Source organism: Globicephala melas, chromosome 13 (genome assembly GCF_963455315.2).
Source record: "Globicephala melas chromosome 13, mGloMel1.2, whole genome shotgun sequence".
NCBI classification, from domain to species: domain Eukaryota; kingdom Metazoa; phylum Chordata; class Mammalia; order Artiodactyla; family Delphinidae; genus Globicephala; species Globicephala melas.
The window spans coordinates 84799916-84819958 of NC_083326.1; the positions used below are offsets into that span (position 1 = coordinate 84799916).

Here is a 20043-nt window from a genome sequence, read left to right on the forward strand (position 1 = left end):
CGGGCTTCAGTAGTTGTGGTGCACGGGCTTAGTCGCTCCGCGGCATGTGGGATCTTCCCGGACCAGGGCTCGAACCGGTGTCCCCTGCATTGGCAGGCGGATTCTTAACCACTGCGCCACCAGGGAAGCCCAAAACGTCCTCATTTTCTGCTCTCAGGACCCACCTCATTCAGTCAGGTGGTGAAAAGCCCTCTAGGAAATCAGCAGACTGAATAGGGCCTCATTTCACATTCAGAACTCTGGCCACACGGTCTACCTGCCAACGGGAAGAAGAATGGTGCCACTATGTGACATTAGGGGGCTAAAGGTAGGGGTGTTAGCTTCTCAGACCCTGGATGTCTGTCTAAGGACAGTCTCTCGTCTTCATAAAATGCTCCTAAATTTGGATGTCATATTTTGTGGCAATCTGGTTTGAGGACAAAATGAGGATCTGCCAGCTGGTGTTTATGGCTTTCCATATAAGCCTTCGGACAAAATTTGTATTGCATTTTGCTTGAGTTATGGTGGGACAGGATTGTAAACTTCACACTGTCATTTCAGATAAAATGCAGGCTTTGGCCATAATAAAGAAGAGAGAAGGCTCAGCTTTAAATTTCTTGTAAATCAATTTTTGAGAGGTATAAAATATCGATATAAATGATAATGAAGAAATAGAACAAGTCCACAGTGGAAACAGAGCATATTAAGCTTTGCATTTATTTTAATTTCCTTTTCCACATCTGTAGATAAGTCAGAATTTAAACCTTGCCTTGGGCTTTGCCTAGATTTTATGAGAAGGTAAAATTTGAACCTCTTTCTTCCCAAATCTGGTCGACTGTATGCCCACCCATCTCTGCTGAAGGATATTGTCAGGCTGTGGAAGACAGACTTGCCTCGTTGCCAATTAATTTATGGGTAAATTCACCAAGAATTTAACTTCTTGGTTTGGAGAGGGGAAATAAACCAACCAAAAAATAATTTAAATTTCATCTGGAATGGCGTTTCTGCATTGCTTGACATTGTCAAAATACAAATTGCCCCTTGGTGGCGGCAACAGCTAAAACTTTCCTTAGGATGAGGTTCCTTCTTCAAAGTCATCTGTCTTCCTCCTCTGTCTTTGATCCGAATCCTGCCCGATCTGTGGGGATGCAATCTGGAGGAAACTCAGGTCTATATTATGAAAGTGAATGTATCCTATGCGTATTTATGTATGTATATATATTACATACATACAGTATCTACTTTTGAAAATATATTTTAAACAGATGTGGGATAACTTAAATCAAGGTTTGACGTCTGTTCTTTCACTTACGATGTCGTAAGCATTTTCTCACGGCGCCTCATATTTGTTGAAATCGTGGTTTTGATGACCGCTTAATATCTCACACAGAGGAAGACTTCAATCATTTATATAATCACTGCCCTCATGATGAGTTTTGAGGTTGCTTCCTGTGTGTTGCTGTTATAAATCATACTCGTGTTGACGCTTGCGCATTAATCTCCTTTCTGATGATCTCTTATTTCCTTCGCATGAATTCCTAGGTGGAGAATTATTGGGACGGGCGTTTGGAAGGGTCTGAACGTTCACTTTTGTAGCTGCCTTGTGTAGGTTAGCCGTGCCTTTCTCCAAAGTTTGCCCGCTCCCTGGGGCGGAAACCGCATCTGTCTTGCCCCTGTGATATCCCTACCAGGGCTGGAAATATAGTAAGTAAATATATTTAGGTAGAGTAGTAAATATATTTAGATAGATAATTGGAGAAATGAATAACGAATAACACTTCTCCTCCAGTAATTAATCTGACCAGGACTGGCCATATTGATGACACTTGAGAATTTTCTTTCTTTCTTCCCCCCGGACCCCATACGCATTTTATTTGGTTGCACTGGGTCTTAGTTGAGGCAGGCGGGGTCCTTTAGTTGCGGCACGCGGGCTTCTTAGTTGCGGGACGTGGCCTCCTTAGTTGCAGCACGTGAACTCTTAGTTGCAGCACGCACGTGGGATCTAGTTCCCCGACCAGGGGTCGAACCCGGCCCCCTCCATTGGGAGCACGGAGTCTTAACCACTGCGCCACCAGGGAGGTGCCTCCCCCCTCAGCTTTACTGAGATATCACTGACCTGTGAAAAGTGTGTATGTTTAAGGTATACAATTGAATGTTTTGATATATGTGTACATTGTGAAATTTCAAGCTACCATAATCAAGCTAATTAACATATTCATTACCTCCACCTAGTTTTCACTCTGTGTGTGTGTGTGTGTGTGTGTGTGTACGTGTTGAGAAGATTGATTTTAAAATCCATTCTCTTAGCAAATTACAATGTACAATACAGGGTTGTTAACTATGTCACATTGCGGTACATTAGCTCTCCAGAACATGGTCATCTTGCTTAACTGAAACTTTATACCCTTTGACCCACATCCCCCCTTCCTCTCCCCCCAGCCCCTGGCAGCCACCATGCTACTCTCTACTTCTACGAATTTGACTATTTTAGATTCTGCACGTAAGTGAGATCGTGCAGCATTTCACAGAGAACTTGCCTTCTGAACACCTTCTTGGAGAAAGTATACGTCAGCCCCTTCGTGGTGGTATCTGTTTCACAATCTCCTAATTACAATTTTGTCATCCACTAGGAAAGGAAAGCTCACCAAGGACAGCCCTGTAAAGGCCAAAAATTATTTAAGTCAACAGAAAACTGTATTTCACAGAATTTGTAACGGCTGCAGAAAAAATGTTACCAGGAGTCAGAGTCAATGGAGTATTTATTTGCCTTTTATCCTCTGGTGATGCTGTACTGTAAACACTGCTGCCTGGTTTATTTCCTCTTGCTCTGGTTGGAAGCCAGGCTCCAGGGGCAGAGGTTTATTTCAGGGCAAGGAAGAATTCCTGTCTGTTCTTGGCCTGATTTGCCAACCCTGGTTCCTGGTGGGCTGTCTTCACTTTGAAGAAGCTTGCTGGGTCTTTGCTGTTTGTGTTTCCCCCTTGAAAGAAACACACACACACATGTATATATACACATGTCCACATATACATGTTTATATATATTTATATGTATTTTAATTAACAAAGTAATACATGATTATCATAACAAGTTTTAAGAAGGTAGAAACATAAGTGGTAAAAGGCAAAAATCCTTTCTGGATTCTATAGATACCAAACATAGATATATGTACATTTACCTATGTACATATAGAATCTTAAAAAATTACCCAAATAGGATCATATGTGATACATTTATAATTTTTTATGCTTAATGACAGATTGTGGACATTTTTTCAAACATGCCTCATTTTTCTTACAGAGCTGCCTGTTACCCCATTGTAAAAGTGTATAGTTTATCTGGTCTCCTCTTAATATAATAAACCTTTGGAATGGTTTAAACTAGTAAATAATAATAATGATAGCAGGTAAAGATTGAGCATTTATGTGTGTCAGCACTGTTCTAAGCGCTTCATATTTATTAACTCGTTAATCCTTACAATCATTTATATTTATATCCTACTTTATATGAGGACATTTGAGGCACAGAGAGGTTAAGCAACTTGCCCAAGGTTGCTCAGTTAGGAAGTGGCAGAGCCAGGATTCAAATCCAGGCTTCTGGCTCCAGCACATAAAATAAGTTTGTCTGCAATTCAGAAGGATGCTGCAGTGGACATCCTTGTAGATAAACAGATCTTTATGAATTCTCACTCGTGTTTCGGAAGGAGAGATTTCTCGAAGTGAGAATGCTGAGCCATCGCTTCACCCTCACTTCAGAAAGAATTAGGCGATGTCTGAACACCCACGTGGACACCACATCTAGGAGGGATGGGAAGAAGCATAAATATCAAAGTAATCAAGTATTAACACGTCATATACGATGGTCCAATGCGGGGTTGTATGGTGGGCTTGGTAGGTGTGCAGCCTACTCTCTGGGGGGTGATCACAACAGAGATGACCACGATCCTCTGAGTTCGGGGCTTTGCGAGAGCAAAAGAGGGTGCGACGTTTTCCCTCCGGGGGCGGGGGCGTAATTCAGTCACAGGACGATTGGCTCAGTGGTACACGGGGCTCCTTCCCACCCTTGCCCCGGTTATTTCGGAACACACTTTATGTAATGACAGGACTTTCACCGCGAGGAGACCCAGGATTCGGGTGGGCGTGGCCAGGATTCGGGTGGGCGGTGTGTTGTGTGGATGGGTGGAGGCGGCCCTGCGTTAATTTCATTACCTCTCCGGACGCGGCTCTCACTCTTCCTCTGCTTCCGTTTCTCGTGCAGTGACGGAGAGCCGCGCCATCGTGGACAGCCTGCAGAGGTTTTCCTCGCTCCCTGCTTACCTTCCCACGAGCTTCCACATCTCTAACGCAGAGGAGTCCTTCTTCCTTAAAGAGGCCAACCAGGACGTCACTCGGAACTGCAGTCTGCAGGCCCGGGTGGAGTCGTTCTTTATCTACCGAGCCAGGAGCCCCCCGATGGTCAATGCCAGCTATGGGCCATTTTCAGTCGAGAAGACGGTCCCGCGGGAGTTCATGCTGACATCTGCACCCTTTGGCAACATGGGCCAGTTTCCCTTCAACTGGAAGTTGAAAGCCCACATCCTCGGCAGCTCCATCTACTCCAACAGACCCAAAGTGCAGACCTTGTTCTACATCACCGGAATGGGCTGGGCCGACGGCGACCCAGCGGAACAGCTCCCCTGCGTCAAGATGTTTGCGTTCCCGGAGGCCAGGGAAGTGGCGGCCAGCTGTCGGCTGCAAGGGACCCCTGGGCTGTGTGTGGCCGAGCTGGAGGTGCTGCCCGAGTGGTTCAGCTCTGGGCTGGACCTGGAGCCCGAGGAGGAGATCCCAGCCCTGCTGGGCGGCACGGCCATGGAGCTCTTCTTCACGCTGTACCCGGCCGACCAGGCCGGCCAGTGTCCCCTGGAGGAGGACAGCAAGTGGGAGAACAACATACACTCGGGCCAGGACAGCCCCCCGCCGGCGTCAGCTGCCCGGGAGAGGATCGGGAGTGTCGTGGTCTACCCGACCCAGGACGATCTCAGGTGGTCCCTGCTGAGCCTGGATGAGAACGTCGTTCTCTCCGTACCTCTGAACCTCGTCCGGGAAGGGGACACCGCCACCTTTTTGGTCTCTCTGGCCAGTGGCTCTGTGGCTGACCACTTCACTCTCAGGTGAGAGGCTTTGCGGGGTTGGGTGGGATGCAAATCAACTCTTGATCGTCAGTGAGTTGTTAGTCTGTCAAGTGGGTGTTGATGCTTTGCTGAGGATCCAGCATCGTGAGGAAACTTACAAACATAAAATAAGACCCAGCAAAACAACACACCAGACACCGTAAAGCAGAGTATTTGGGGGTGGGCCCTGGGCATCCCTGTTTTCTAAGCACCCCCTAAGTATAATTCTGGTGTGAAGCCAGGATTAAAACTTCTGCGTTGAGAGCAGCAATTCGGGCTGTGAGGTCCAAGTTTGTCCCTTCAGGCTCTCACGTGATAGTCTGAACCTCTTACTGCCCCCTTGATGTGCCAGGCAGAATCCCATAATGCCCGGAAGTGGACACCTTGTGAATGAATTCCAGTTTCTAAATCCACGAAGGAGCTTTCTGAGACAGTGTTTCCCACCTCGCAGCTTTTCATCAGTAAAGAATCCTTTGTCAAAGCAAAGCAGCTGTCTCTATCTGTATGACAAAGACTTGGTTTTAGGATTGCAGAAAGTGAGGAACTTTTCTGCGCTAGGGGGACAAACCTGTCTTTAGCTTATTTTGCTCACATAGGTTCCTGGGTAGCAGTAGGAAGCAGCAGTAGCTCTGCTACATACCGGCTGTGTGTCCTGGGGCAAGTCACCTAACCTCTCTGGGCCTCAGCTTCCTCTTTGGTAGGATGGGGATAATGATGGGATCTATCTCCCAGGGTTGTTGTGAGGATTACACAAGTTAACAAAGTTCTTAGAATAGTGCCTGGCACATGAGGGGTTTCCACTGAATTTAGGCTGTGGTGTTTCCTGGTCCTCAGACGCCGAGCTGGTAGACATATAAACTGCAATGCACGTGGGGCTTTGTTTTGCTGGGTGCAGGTGAGGAAAAATAAGATTTAATCGTGAGTCCAGTATGGTCCTTCTGATTCTGATGGAGGCCGATGTACCAGATCACGTCTGTTTGGAGGTGCGCTTGTTCAGAGCCTGGCAACAGGATCCCGAGGCTCTGGCAGATCCCAGGTGGGTTTAGTAGCCCGCAGGAAGCGGGCTTCCTATTCGGAGCCCCTTGAGTTAGTCTTGGTGGTAAAACTGATTCAGAAATTGGTGTGGACCCAGCCCTGTGCTAGTCACTCCACTGGTGGGGCTGGGGTGGTCTAAAACCCAGTTCTTGCTCTGCAGAGATTCTTCCAATGCAAGGTAGTGCAAGCTGCTCACTATAGACCAAGGATGGCCAAGGGATGGTTTCTGCTTTCCTGCCCTTCCCTCTCCCGAGGCAGACATGACCAGTCAATTGCAGCACCTCAGCACTCCCTGTGCTGTGGCAGACATTACTAATCTACTGCACTGAGCTCAGAACTCCAGGCAGCCCCTACCAATTCATGTGAGGTAGAGAGTATGACACTTAAGACTGAACTTATTTGCCATCCCTGATGTAGAGAGAATGTTGTTGGGTGAGAAGTTTGAGGAAAGGGAGAGCAGGTGACCTGGTGGTCGGGGAAGTCTGGGAGCCTTGCTGGGAAAGGCATTTCAGGACAGGGGGAATGTCATAAACAGTACTAGGTAACTGACTGAGGACGTAGAATGGTCCAGGCCACATTCTAAGTTGTTTACATGCCTTAACTCACTGAATTCTGACAACAAACAACTCAAGGAGGCAAGTACGGCTATCATCCCCATTTTTCCGAGGCACAGAGAGGTTAAGTAGCTTGCCCAAGGTCACACAGCTAGGGAGCAGTGAGTGTGAATCCCGGTGGTCTGGCTCTAGAGCCTGTGCCCTTCACCCCCATGGCCCACTGCCTTTCAAAGACAGGAGGGGGCAGCTGCCGCTCCCCCCCCCCCCCCCCCCCCGCTGGCTGCATGTGGCTCAGTCATGCCAGAGCTGAGGGTCAATTTAGGGAGGGAGAGGCTGCTGAGACCAGAAGAGGTTCCAGCAACCACAGTGTAGAAACTCCTGAAGTGTTACCTTCATGGTGAGTAGAAACCCCTCAAGTTTTTTCTTTCCCACAGAAGTTAATTTTAGAGCTGAAACGGACTATAACACTGACTTTCCCTTGAGAGGTCAAATCGTGAATTGTCAGTCTCCAGGAAATAGTAGCCACAGGGCCGTTAGTTGTGGGGCCTTGGGACTGTCCCAAAGGAAGAACGTCTAGCCTAGAGTTTGCAAACTGGTGGTCATGGCAAATCTAGGCCACGGATGTATGCTGGTGTTTTTTTTTTTTTCTTGTTAAAGCTCATATGGCATCCCTTAAAATATTTAAAACAGTTGCCAACCTCTAATAATAGGGAGATCTCACGTGTCATTTACTTGGAAAGTGTTGAAGATTTGGTAACTTGGCAACAGTTGGCTGTAGTTAGGGAGTGGCTTTCCCCTTTAGATGGATCATGCATCGCCTAGTTCACCCCAGTCCCCACTACACCCTATCGTCCCACACCTGGCCCATTGCACTCACTTATCTGGCTCCTGTGAGCATTTAAGAACTCCTGATATAGTGTTGAAAAAAGGGGGATGCAACGCTTAGAAGAGGGGCTAGATTCTAATCTATGGAGGCAGGCATCACCGACTCATTCACTGTGTGTCAGGGAGATAGAAGTGGTCAGTGGGTGCATCACAGGAAACGAAACATCCCCTCCATCATCACCGGCATTATTTAGTGAATTAGTTGCTTCATGGAAAGCAATTAGAAGGGTGCCTGGCACCCTGTAGATGTTCAGAAAGTGTTAATTGATACTATTATTTACTATAATTGATGCTGTTATTCATACTATTATGTGTTAATTTAATATTTAACAAATTCATACGATTATGTGTTAATTTGATACTATTTAACAAAATTTTTTATTGGAGTATAGTTGATTTACAATGTTGTGTTTCTGCTGTACAACAAAATGAATCAGTTATACATATACATATATCCACTCTTTTTTAGATTCTTTTCCCATATAGGCCATTACAGAGTATTGAGAAGAGTTCCCTGTGCTATACAGTAGGTCCTTATTAGTTATCTATTAATATTTTATATACAGCAGTGTGTATATGTTAATCCCAATCTCCCAGTTTATCACCTCCCCTTTCCCCCCTGGTAACCATAAGTTTGTTTTCTACATCTGTGACTCTATCTCTGTTTTGTAAATAAGTTCATTTGTACCATTTTTTCAGGTTCCACATATAAGCGATATGATATTTGTCTTTCTCTGTCTGACTGACTTCACTTAGTTATGATCATCTCTAGGTCCATCCGTGTTGCTGCAAATGGCATTATTTCATTCTTTTTTATGGCTGAGTAATATTCCGTTTTATATATGTACCACACCTTCTTCATCCGTTCGTCTTCCATGTCCTGGCTATTGTAAATAGTGCTGCAGTGAACATTGGGGTGCATGTATCTTTTTGAATTATGGTTTTCTCCAGATATATGCAATCGATACTCTTAATTCATGCTTTTTAATAATTATGTATACTGTGCCAGGCTTCAGTTGTATCTCTCATTGTATTATCACAGGCACTGTACAAAGTATTCATGCCCATTTTGTGAATGTGGAAACTGAGACTCAGAGAGCTTAGGGGTTACCTGCCTGAAGTTGTGCAGTGGGGAAGTGGTGGGACTGGGGTGTGGGTCTGCATGAAGGAGTTGAGAACTCCCTTTTAAAAACACTCTTTCCGGCGGTTCTGCTTGCGTAGGTGGGGACTGAGCTTTACCTCTCGAATCTTTCTGGGTCAGCATCTAGAGTTTCTTGTCTTTATGCCTTCCTAGATAGGACTTTCATTTCTTTTTTTTTTTTTGGGGGGGGGTACGCAGGCCTCTCACTATTGTGGCCTCTCCCGTTGCGGAGCACAGGCTCCGGATGCGCAGGCTCAGCGGCCATGGCTCACAGGCCCAGCCACTCCACGGCATGTGGGATCCTCCCAGACCGGGGCCCGAACCCATGTCGCCTGCATTGGCAGGCGGACTCTCAACCACTGCGCCACCAGGGAAGCCCAGGACTTTCATTTCTTTTTGTTTGTTTGCTTACAGAAACTTTATTCACGTGCAAATGATATGACAATAAATTTGATTTAAAAAACCAGTATATAACTATCAATTGCATTCTTATACGAGGATAAAGTTCTCATTTCTTTTACTGGAGTGTAGTTAATTTACAATGTTGTGTTAGTTTCAGGTGTACAGCAAAGTGATTCATTTGCACATACATACATGCATATATATGTATATATTCTTTTTCAGATTCTTTTCCATTATAGGTTATTACAAGATATTGAGTATAGATGACTATTATTTCGTACGCTGTACTTTATGGCCAGAGAAGACTGCACTGAAATTATGGCAGTAAACGAAGATGACCCAAGTGAAGACACACAGAGCCTGTTTATCCAGAGCTTGCTGTATGGCAAGGGGGTCAGTCGCCATCCCTGGCGTGTGGCAGAGACTCAAGGGCAGACGGGGAAGGGGGGAAGTTTTTCATGGAAACAGGGAGGCTCAGGTCTGCTCCGATTGTTGCTGTGGGGAGGCTGCAGGTAGGCTCCCTAGCAGTGAGCATCTTCTGTGACGGACCTGGGGGGCATATTTGGCTTTTTTCTGGTTGACCTTGAATTGGAAGCAGAGGCTGTAGAAAGGGCAGCTGGCAGTCGTGGGCCAACTTCAGACCTTTCTGGGCCGATGGTTGCCGAGGCTGTGGTTTGGCGTTTTGGCTTCATTGCTGCAAGGTGATGGGTCAGAGTTTTATTGTCATATATGGTCTGGCTGTTGTCTTTTTGTGCATTCAGGCTCTCAAAGTAAAACAGTTTTGGGCCTCGGGGAACGTATTATTTCCCAGCATAACTAATTGTCTGTTTTAATCGTGTCTTTTATGAATGAAATGTGACATATTTCATTCCGGCTCAGATGAGACCCCGGATCAAAGAGTGAACGTGCACAGGATTCGCTGAGATCTCATTTTAGAGCTGAAGACGTATGGACAGGGGACAGATGGGTGCAGTTTTCATGTGTCGCGTTGCTATTTCTGACTGCATATTGTACTGGGGCCAGTTTGAACAAAAGTTGGATTGGTTATTCTCTAACAAATAGATTCTGTTAAATGCTAGTATCTAAAACGGACCCTATATTGAAAAGCCTTTTAGCAAAGGGTTAAAAAGGGTGGTTTGGAGGGGTTGGGGGCTGCTGGCAGGGCAGTGCTAGGCTGGATTCGGGGGAAGTCTTTCAAACCAAGAAAGTTTGGCATGTTGTGAAAATTTCCCCACTCCATCTATAACGTCTCCAAGGCTGAGAGTGACCCTGAGAAACTTTATCCCTGATTTACGAAAATAGCTCTTTCTCAGCTCACATAGAGACCCTCCCGGGCTGACCTCTCATCCTGTTAGGCTGTGGAGCCCAGTGGTTAAGATTGTAGACCCTGCGGCCAGACATCCTGGGTTCAAATCCTGGCTCTACCACGTACCTGCTGGGTGACTTTAGGCAGGTTACTTAACCTCTCTGTGCCACGGTTCCCCCATCTCTAGATGGGGGCAGTTTATGCTCTAAGTGGCTGTTTAGGAAGCACCAGCTTTGTGCTCAGCCAGATTCTCCCATTTCATCTACTGTCACCCAATCCTTCTGGTTGCTCAGGCCAAACATCTAACCACCGGACTGACTTTTGCCATTTTCTTATACATCCCCCTCCATCTGAACGATCCTCAGGTCCTGGGGCTTTTCCTGTAAAATATCCAGGATCGAACAACTGCCGTTGCTATGACCCAGGTCAAGCCAGGGTCCCCTCTTGGCTGGATGCCTACAGGACCCTCCTGACAGGTCTCCCGGCCTCTATCTTTGCCCCCTGAGGTCTTGAGCGAAAGCCAAAGTCCTCATATGGGCCCACAGGCCTGGCATGATCTGACCCTACCCCACAGCCCGCTGCACTGCTCTGATTTTTTGGACATACTTATCATTTATGTTAATGACATACTATATCAGTGTTTATGACCCACCTCTTCCTGCTAGAATGTGAGGTCCGTGAGGGCGGGGACTTTTGCCTCATTTGTTCTTTGATGTGTCCTAAGGATCCAGAGCAGTGTTTGACACACAGTAAGTGCTCAAGAAATATGTGTTGGAACGCCCATTTATGATAAAAACCCTCCAGGAAGTACGCATAGAGGGAACCTACCTCAACATAATAAAGGCCATATATGACAAACCCACAGCCAACGTCGTCCTCAATGGTGAAAAACTGAAACCATTTCCACTAAGATCAGGAACAAGACAAGGTTGTCCACTCTAACCACAATTATTCAACATAGTTTTGGAAGTTTTAGCCACAGCAATCAGAGAAGAAAAACAAATAAAAGGAACCCAAATTGGAAAAGAAGAAGGAAAGCTGTCACTGTTTGCAGATGACATGATACTATACATAGGGACTCCTAAAGATGCTACCAGAAAACTACTAGAGCTAATCAATGAATTTGGTAAAGTAGCAGGATACAAAATTAATGCACAGAAATCTCTTGCATTCCTATACACTAATGATGAAAAATCTGAAAGTGAAATCAAGAAAACACTCCCATTTACCATTGCAACTAAAAGAATAAAATATCTAGGAATAAACCTACCTAAGGAGACAAAAGACCTGTATGCAGAAAACTCTAAGACACTGATGAAAGAAATTAAAGATGATACAAACAGATGAAGAGATATACCATGTTCTTGGATTGGAAGCATCAACATTGTGAAAATGACTCTACTATCCAAAGCAATCTATAGATTCAATGCAAACCCTATCAAACTACCAATGGCATTTTCACAGAACTAGAACAAAACCTTTCACAATTTGTATGGAAACACAAAAGACCCCGAATAGCCAAAGCAATCTTGAGAAAGAAAAACGGAGCTGGAGGAATCAGGCTCCCTGACTTCAGACTATACTACAAAGCTACAGTAATCAATACAGTATGGTGCTGGCACAAAAACAGACATATAGATCAATGGAACAGGATAGAAAGCCCAGAGATAAACCCACGCACATATGGTCACCTTATCTTTGATAAAGGAGGCAAGAATATACAGTGGGGAAAAGACAGCCTCTTCAATAAGTGGTGCTGGGAAAACTGGACAGCTACATGTAAAAGAATGAAATTAGAACACTTCCTAACACCATACACAAAAATAAACTCAAAATGGGTTAAAGACCTAAATGTAAGGCCAGACACTATAAAACTCTTAGAGGAAAACATAGGCAGAACACTCTATGACATAAATCACAGCAAGATCCTTTTTGACCCACCTCCTAGAGAAATGGAAATAAAAACAAAAATAAACAAATGGGACCTAATGAAACTTAAAAGCTTTTGCACAGCAAAGGAAACCACAAACAAGACGAAAAGACAACCCTCAGAAAGGGAGAAAATATTCGCAAATGAAGCAACTGACAAAGGATTAATCTTCAAAATTTCCAAGCAGCTCATGCAGCTCAATATCAAAACAACAAACAAGCCAATCCAAAAATGGGCAGAAGACCTAAATAGACATTTCTCCAAAGAAGACATGCAGATGGCCAAGAGGCACATGAAAGAATGCTCAACATCACTAATCATTAGAGAAATGCAAATCAAAACTACAATGAGGTATCATCTCACACCGGTCAGAATGGCCATCATCAAAAAATCTACAAACAATAAATGCTGGAGAGGGTGTGGAGAAAAGGGAACCCTGTTGCAGTGTTGGTGGGAATGTAAATTGATAGAGCCACTATGGAGGACAGTATGGAGCTTCCTTAAAAAGCTACAAATAGAACTACCACATGACCCAGCAATCCCACTACAGGGCATATACCCTGAGAAAACCATAATTCAAAAAGAGTCAGGTACCAAAATGTTCATTGCAGCTCTATTTACAATAGCCAGGACATGGAAGCAACCTAAGTGTCCATCGACAGATGAATGGATATAGAAGATGTGGCACATATATACAATGGAATATTACTCAGCCATGAAAAGAAATGAAATTGAGTTATTTGTAGTGAGGTGGATGGACCTAGAGTCTGTCATACAGAGTGAAGTAAGTCAGAAAGAGAAAAACAAATACCGTATGCTAACACATATATATGGAATCTAAAAAAAAGGAAAAGAAAAGAAAAAATGGTCAGGAAGAACCTAGGGCCAAGATGGGAATAAAGACACAGACTTACTAGAGAATGGACTTGAGGATATGGGGAAGGGGAAGGGGAAGCTGTGACAAAGTGAGAGAGTGGCATGGACATATATACACTACCACATGTAAAATAGATAGCTAGTGGGAAGCAGCCGCATAGCACAGGGAGATCAGCTCGGTGCTTTGTGACCACCTAGAGGGGTGGGATAGGGAGGGTGGGAGGGAGGGAGATGCAAGAGGGAAGAGATATGGGGATATATGTATATGTATAACTGATTCACTTTGTTATAAAGCAGAAACTAACACACCATTGTAAAGCAATTATACTCCAGTAAAGATGTGAAAAAAAAAGAAAGAAATATGTGTTGGATGAATGAATGAATTTGGAAGTATTGCAGGCATCGTTGCTGGATGAAGGTATGAATTTGGAAGTATTGCAGGCATCGTTGCTGGATGAAGGTATGAATTTGGAAGTATTGCAAGGCATCATTGCTGGATGAAGGGTATGAATTGTCAAGACTATGAATTTATGAACTAAATAAGTAAGGGTTTCATAAATATTGAAGGTAGGGACACTTGAGGATCCAATTCTAGCAGAAGTTTCCTCTTGGCCACAATGTGAGAATGGATTCATCATTTCTATTCAAATGATGGGCAGTGCCAGTGTATCCTAAACTTTGGTAATTCACACACCACCTTCGGGATTTTTTTTTTTTGTCATATCAGATACCACCATATCCTACCATCATAATTTAAGTCATATCCATGTGCCTTCTGCATGCAATTTTTATTTGCTCTTTTTCTTTAAATCACTTTAAAAAACTTATATAAATACATTTAAAAGGACACCTCACATCTGCCACCATAAACCAGTATTGCTTGTTCACATGAAAGGGTATTACAAAGATAAATTACGATAATAACAGCAGCAAAAAAAACAACAAAAAACAACCCACTACTAAGTTCTAAGTAGGTACCATCACCTGTGGAAGCCATGAACCTGAGGTCTGCTCTCTGTTTGAAAGGGAGTTGAGCATGTGCTGCTGAGAGGCGAGGGCCACGGAGACTTTCCCCTGGAAATCATCACAGGTCCTGTAGGAGTCTCACTCAGTGACTCCCTGTTATTTAAGCCACGTCTGTGCAACATCAGGACCATCTGCAGACCCAGGACCAGGCTTTGGGAAAACTGGCTGATGATGACTTTCTCATCCACGGGATCAAGGAGGCACCAGGAAGCATCACTTCCTGGTCAGCTCAGTCTCCCCCATGGATGTCCTTTCTCTGATGTCACTTCCTGTTCCACACCACTTCCTTGGGGACTTACTCCGTACCTTGCATTGCTAGTTAATGCTCCAGGTTGAGAATGTCAGACACCCCAAAGCCTTCTAGATCCCCTGAGCACATACACCATCTTCCTTCATTTCAGCACCGGCAGAAGCGAGATCAGAAGGGGTCGGAGGCAGAAAATCTAGTTGACTGTGGGGTGGGTGAGCCCTCAGGCTCGAATCTAGCTGTCACTGATGGAACAGATATTTTGTGATCACCTATTAGGTGTCGCCCACCTTTGGTTTGCTTTTCTTTTTTCCTTCTTTCTTTCAAAAAAGCCACACACGCTCTCGTCCCTCATCAAGTTCACACTCTCCAAGGAGGAAGACAGTAAACAAGTAAATAAACAAAATTATACATCATTAAAACCCATGCCAAGGGCCATGAAGGAAACAAACAGAATGCAGTATATTTAAACTTCATTTATTTTAATTTTTTAAAACTTTTTATCTTGGGATAATCTTAGACTTATAGAAAAGTTGCAAAAAAATCCAGATTGCCCCTAGTGTGAACATCTTAGGTAACCACAGTATAAATATCAAAACTAGGAAGTTAACACGGGCCTAATATTATTAACTAGTCTACAGACATTATTAAAAAGTGCCCTGTGTTCCTGTAACATCCTTTTTCTGCTCCGGGAGCCCACATGGCATAGAGTTGTCGTATTTCCTTAGCCTGATGAATTCTGGTCTTCAGTTGTTTTTTTCCTTTTTATCTTTTTCATGACTTTCATACTTCTGAAGAATACTGAGAATGTTCCTCAATTTGTGTTTTTCTGGTATTATGATTAGATTGAGAGTGTATGTATTTGTCAGGAATCCCAATGACGTGCTCATCCGTCTCAGTGTCATGTGGGAGGTACGTGATGTTGACATGCCTCATTACCAGTGATGTTTACTTAGGTTACCCTGTTAAAGTGGCATCTTTCCAGTTTCTCCATTGCAAGTATGCTTTCCCCCCTTTGTAATTAGTAATAACATCTGGGACGATACTTTGTGACTACCAACATCCTCTTTCATGTTATACTTTTGAATTTTAGCATCTGTTGATCATTCTTGCCCAGAATGCAGTATTTTTAAAATAATTGAACCAGGAGTGGATATATCACAGGAGAATTTTGGCTCTGATCATTTCTTATTTGTATATAAGGAAGTGAGCCAGTCGCAATTAGTCACCACCGAAGTCACTGGACTTTTTCTGTTGAAACAAAGGAAGAGTCTCTATGTACTCAGGCAGTCCACAAGGCTTTGAGGTGACTGGCATTCTTGACCTGGAGCGTTAACTAGCAAGGCTGTGCAACATCTGTGCAAGGTACAGGATAAGTCCCCGAGGAAGTGGTGTGGACAGGAAGTGAGGTCGGAGGAGTGAGATCAGTGCAGTCCAAGGGGGTTAACCAGGGCAGGCTTGAATGGGCAGGTTTTGATCAGTTCAAGGAAAACGGTCGGGCAGTATGATCAAACAGTGTGGTGTGCCCAGGACACTCTTGGAAGGCAAGTTTTTTTTAAAGGGTTAGAATCACTGAGGCTTGCTGTCGAATTTCAACTCCCCCTTCCTGGCTGTGTGACCTTGTACAGGTTACCTCACCTCTCTGAGCCTTGCCTTCCTCTCCTATATAAGGAAACTAGTAATAGCATCTGTCTTTTGGGATGGCCGTGAGGAGTAAACGAGATAATGCAGGAAGGTACTTGGCTTCAGTTTTACCTGCGATGCTTGGTGCTACTCTCAGCAGCATCTAAGTGGCATCTGAAAGCTTCCTCCAGCACACGCTATGGGGATTCCCGCCACATGCACTTAATTAGCATCAGTCACATGCCAGGCTCCCCTCTAGACCTTACGTGCGTCCTTGTGACAGCTCTGGAACTTACCTGTTTCCTCTACTTCCAGATGAAGAGACAGGCTCACAGGCACTAGGGCACTTGCCAGAAAGTGACAGAGCCAGGACTCCAACCAGACCCACCCACTTCAAGCCCTCACCCATCTCAAGGCCCCCCATTTCAGATGTTAGTAACCTCAACTCGGGAATTCCCTGGTGGTCCAGTGGTTAGGATTCCGCGCTTCCACTGCTGGGGGCCCTGGGTTCGATCCCTGGTTGGGGAACTAAGATTCCACACGCCGTGCGGCGCAGCCAAAAAAATAGATAAATAAAAGGTAAAAAAAAAAGTAAAAAAAAAATCTCAACGCTTACTTTCATACTTAATAGCAACCTGTTTGAGTAAGATACCTCAGGTGGCACCCAAAATCCAGGCTTTATTAATTTTTTCCCCCAAAGAAAACTCAGATTTCCCTTGAGGAAACTGTGTGTAGACACAGATGTCTGAAATCTGCAATCTCAGAGCCCAGATCAAGTCTAGGGCTTAGAGCTAAGGTTTCAGCAGAGCTTAGAAAGGAAGGCAGGTGATTATTTCCCAAACAAACCATAACCTCCACAGCGTGTTTACCTAGCTCCAAACGTCATGTGCTGCGTTCAGTGAGTGTATTTCTGTTACTTAGTACACGGTGCTCAGTCCCAACTCTACCCTGCTTTCCCTCCCAAGTTCACTGGAGTCTGGGAGCTCCGAAGGAGGTAGGGAGCAAGTGTAAATTTCAGAGGCTTGAGGATTCTAGCTACAGAAGGGGATTTTTTTTTTTTATTGAATGAAAGATTCTTTTTTTTTTTTTTTTTTTGCGGTACGTGGGCCTCTCACTGCTGTGGCCTCTCCCGTTGTGGAGCACAGGCTCCGGACGTGCAGACCCAGCGGCCATGGCTCACGGGCCCAGCCGCTCCGCGGCATGTGGGATCTTCCCGGACCAGGGCACGAACCCACGTCCCCTGCATCGGCAGGTGGACTCTCAACCACTGCGCCACCAGGGAAGCCCGAATGAAAGATTCTTTAAATTCTGTAGTGCTTTACAGTTTTCGAAAGTTTCACACATATGATTTCACATAACCCCATAATAACCCTTTCCCCCACCCCTGTCTTGCCCCTCCCCCCTCCCCTCTCCCCGCTGGTAACCACTAGTTTGTTCTCTACATCTGTGAATCTGCTTCTTTTTTGTTCCATTCACTATTTTTTTAGATTCCACATATAAGTGATATCATACAGTATGTGTCTTTCTCTTTCTGACTTATTTCACTTAGCATAATGCCCTCCACATCCATCCGTGTTACTGCAAATGGCAAAATTTCATTCTTTTTTAAATGGCTGAGTAGTATTCTGTTCCATATCTGTATCTATATATCTATATCTATATATATCTATATCTCACATCTTCTTTATCCATCCATCTGTGGATGGACATTTAGGTTGCTTCCATACCTTGGCAATTGTAAATAATGCTGCTGTGAACGCTGGGGTGCATGTATCTTTTCAAATCAGTGTTTTTGTATTTTTTGGGTATATAACCAAGAGTGGAATTGCTGGATCATATGGTAGTTCTAGTTTTAGTTTTTTGAGAAACCTCCATACTGTTTTCCATGGTGGCTGCACAAATTTACCTTTCCACCAACAGTGTACGAGGGTTCAAAAGGGGATTTTTTTTTTTGTAAATAAATGTATTTATTTATTTTTGGCTGCACTGGGTCTTCCTTGCTATGCGCGGGCTTTCTCTAGTTGGCAGCGAGCAGGGACTACTCTTTGTCATGGTGCGCGGGCTTCTCATTGCGGTGGCTTCTCTTGCTGTGGAGCACGGGCTCTAGGCGTGCAGGCTCAGTAGTTGTGGGTCGCAGGCTCAGTAGTTGTGGCTCGCGGGCTCTAGAGTGCAGGCTCAGTAGTTGTGGCGCACGGACTTAGTTGCTCCGTGGCATCTTCCCGGACCAGGGCTCGAGCCTGTGTCCCCTGCATTGGCAGGCGGATTCTTAACCACTGCGCCACCAGGGACGTTCCCGGGAGTTTTAAAAATTTGTTTCTTTATTGAGGTAACCTTGGCTTATAACATTAAGTAAGTTTCAGGTGTACAACATTGTATTTCTACTTCTGTATACACTACAGCCTGCTCACCACCAAAAACTTAGTTTCCATCCATCCCTCAGTAGATGATCCCCTTTGCCCGTTTCCCCCTCCCTGCCCTCTTCCCCTCTGGTAACCACTACTCCGTTCTCTGTATCTATGTGTTCTCACTCATATGTGGAATGTAAAAAAGCAAACAAGTCAAAAAATAAATGAACAAACCAAACCAAACCAAAACAAACAGAAGGAGCTTTTGACCTGTGTGGATAGCTTTATCTCAGGTCGTAAGTCTGGGAAACTGGAGTGTACCTAGATCAGGGTGGTGACCGAAACCTTGGTGCACATTCAGTTAAGCCACACGTAGACGCGTCGTTGCTTTAACCTCGGCAGTCATGCTAGGAGGTTGCGGTGGTTATCTTCAAGGCTGTCTTATGGACTGGGAAACCTAGCCTGCCCTCTCCTTTCCAGAACCTTTTCCTGCCTGTGGGCATAGAGAGGGCGGCGAGTACCAGCAGTGTCAGCCGCTGCTCTCCTGTGCCAGGTACTTGTGGTGGGGCTGCTGGTCTGCAGGTGGCTGGTGCAGGACCTTGGCACCCAGCCTCAAGACCCTTCTTTTCTCTCCCTGCTCAGGGTTGCCCTGTTCCCGGGGCACTGATTGAAATGCTTGCAGGGTGCGGCTCCGTCACATCCAGGGGTGTATCAGGCACATCATCACCAGTCTGGCAGCTCAGACATCGTCAGATGCTTGTTTCTGTGTGTATGTGAGTGTGTGTGTGTGTGTGTGTGTGAGAGAGAGAGTGTGTGTGTGTGCGCATACACATGTGTCTCCATCATCTGGTTTCATTTGGCCAATGGCAGGCGTTGGGCAAGAGTCTGGACAGCGACAGAGAGAGCAGAGAGAGAGCGGACAGCATAGCTAGTCCCCCTCTTTGCCCTCTGCTGGGCTGTGGTGTGGTTGCATCCCTTCATCTCTTGCCGTTGCAACTGCTGGCAGCTCCTTTCCGGTACTTCTGGGATTTAGTGATCACTCCCTCCTCTCGTCCCTTTAGACTAGGGGTAACATGGTAGATCTATGGTTCCACGTTGTTCCAAACATACTGAAAGAATTTCCAACAACTGAGTATCAGTGTTTAAATTTCAATTCATTAAAGTAAAATAAAGTTAAAAATTCCGTGTCGACTGAACAAGGGTCCCCAGTATTGCCCACACCGGGATGCTTCACCACCCTAGTCAGTCCTCTCTGCCCTGCCCACACACTTCTGTGAACAGCCCCTCTTGAGACCTGCTGGGGCCCTGCTGGGCACCATGGAGAGTCAGCCAGTGGGGTCGTCAGGGAGGAAGATCTCTGGATACCGCTTCAACTACCTTTGAAGGTTTGCCTGACATGCTTCCCTGGCTGAAAGTGAGGGTCTGGTTGCCATGTTAGGGTCTGTCTCCTCTTCAGAAATTTAACCCTGTGAAGGACAGCTAGGAGTTTTCGTAGTTGGTAGTATTGATGGGGCCGGAGCCAAATGGGGTTGGCTGTCCCCCCGGGG

General features: G+C 45.2%; 1 protein-coding gene across 2 annotated transcripts in view; it reads left to right on the forward strand.

Annotated features, from left to right (window-relative positions):
- Positions 1 to 20043, forward strand: part of TMEM132B (transmembrane protein 132B) — a 403314-nt gene that overhangs the window by 170044 nt on the left and 213227 nt on the right. For both annotated transcript variants that reach the window (XM_060310360.1, XM_060310359.1), the window contains exon 2: positions 4235 to 5126. In XM_060310360.1, coding sequence (XP_060166343.1) covers positions 4429 to 5126 — 698 coding nt within the window. In that variant the 5' untranslated portion in view covers positions 4235 to 4428. The remainder of the gene's footprint in view (positions 1 to 4234; positions 5127 to 20043) is intronic.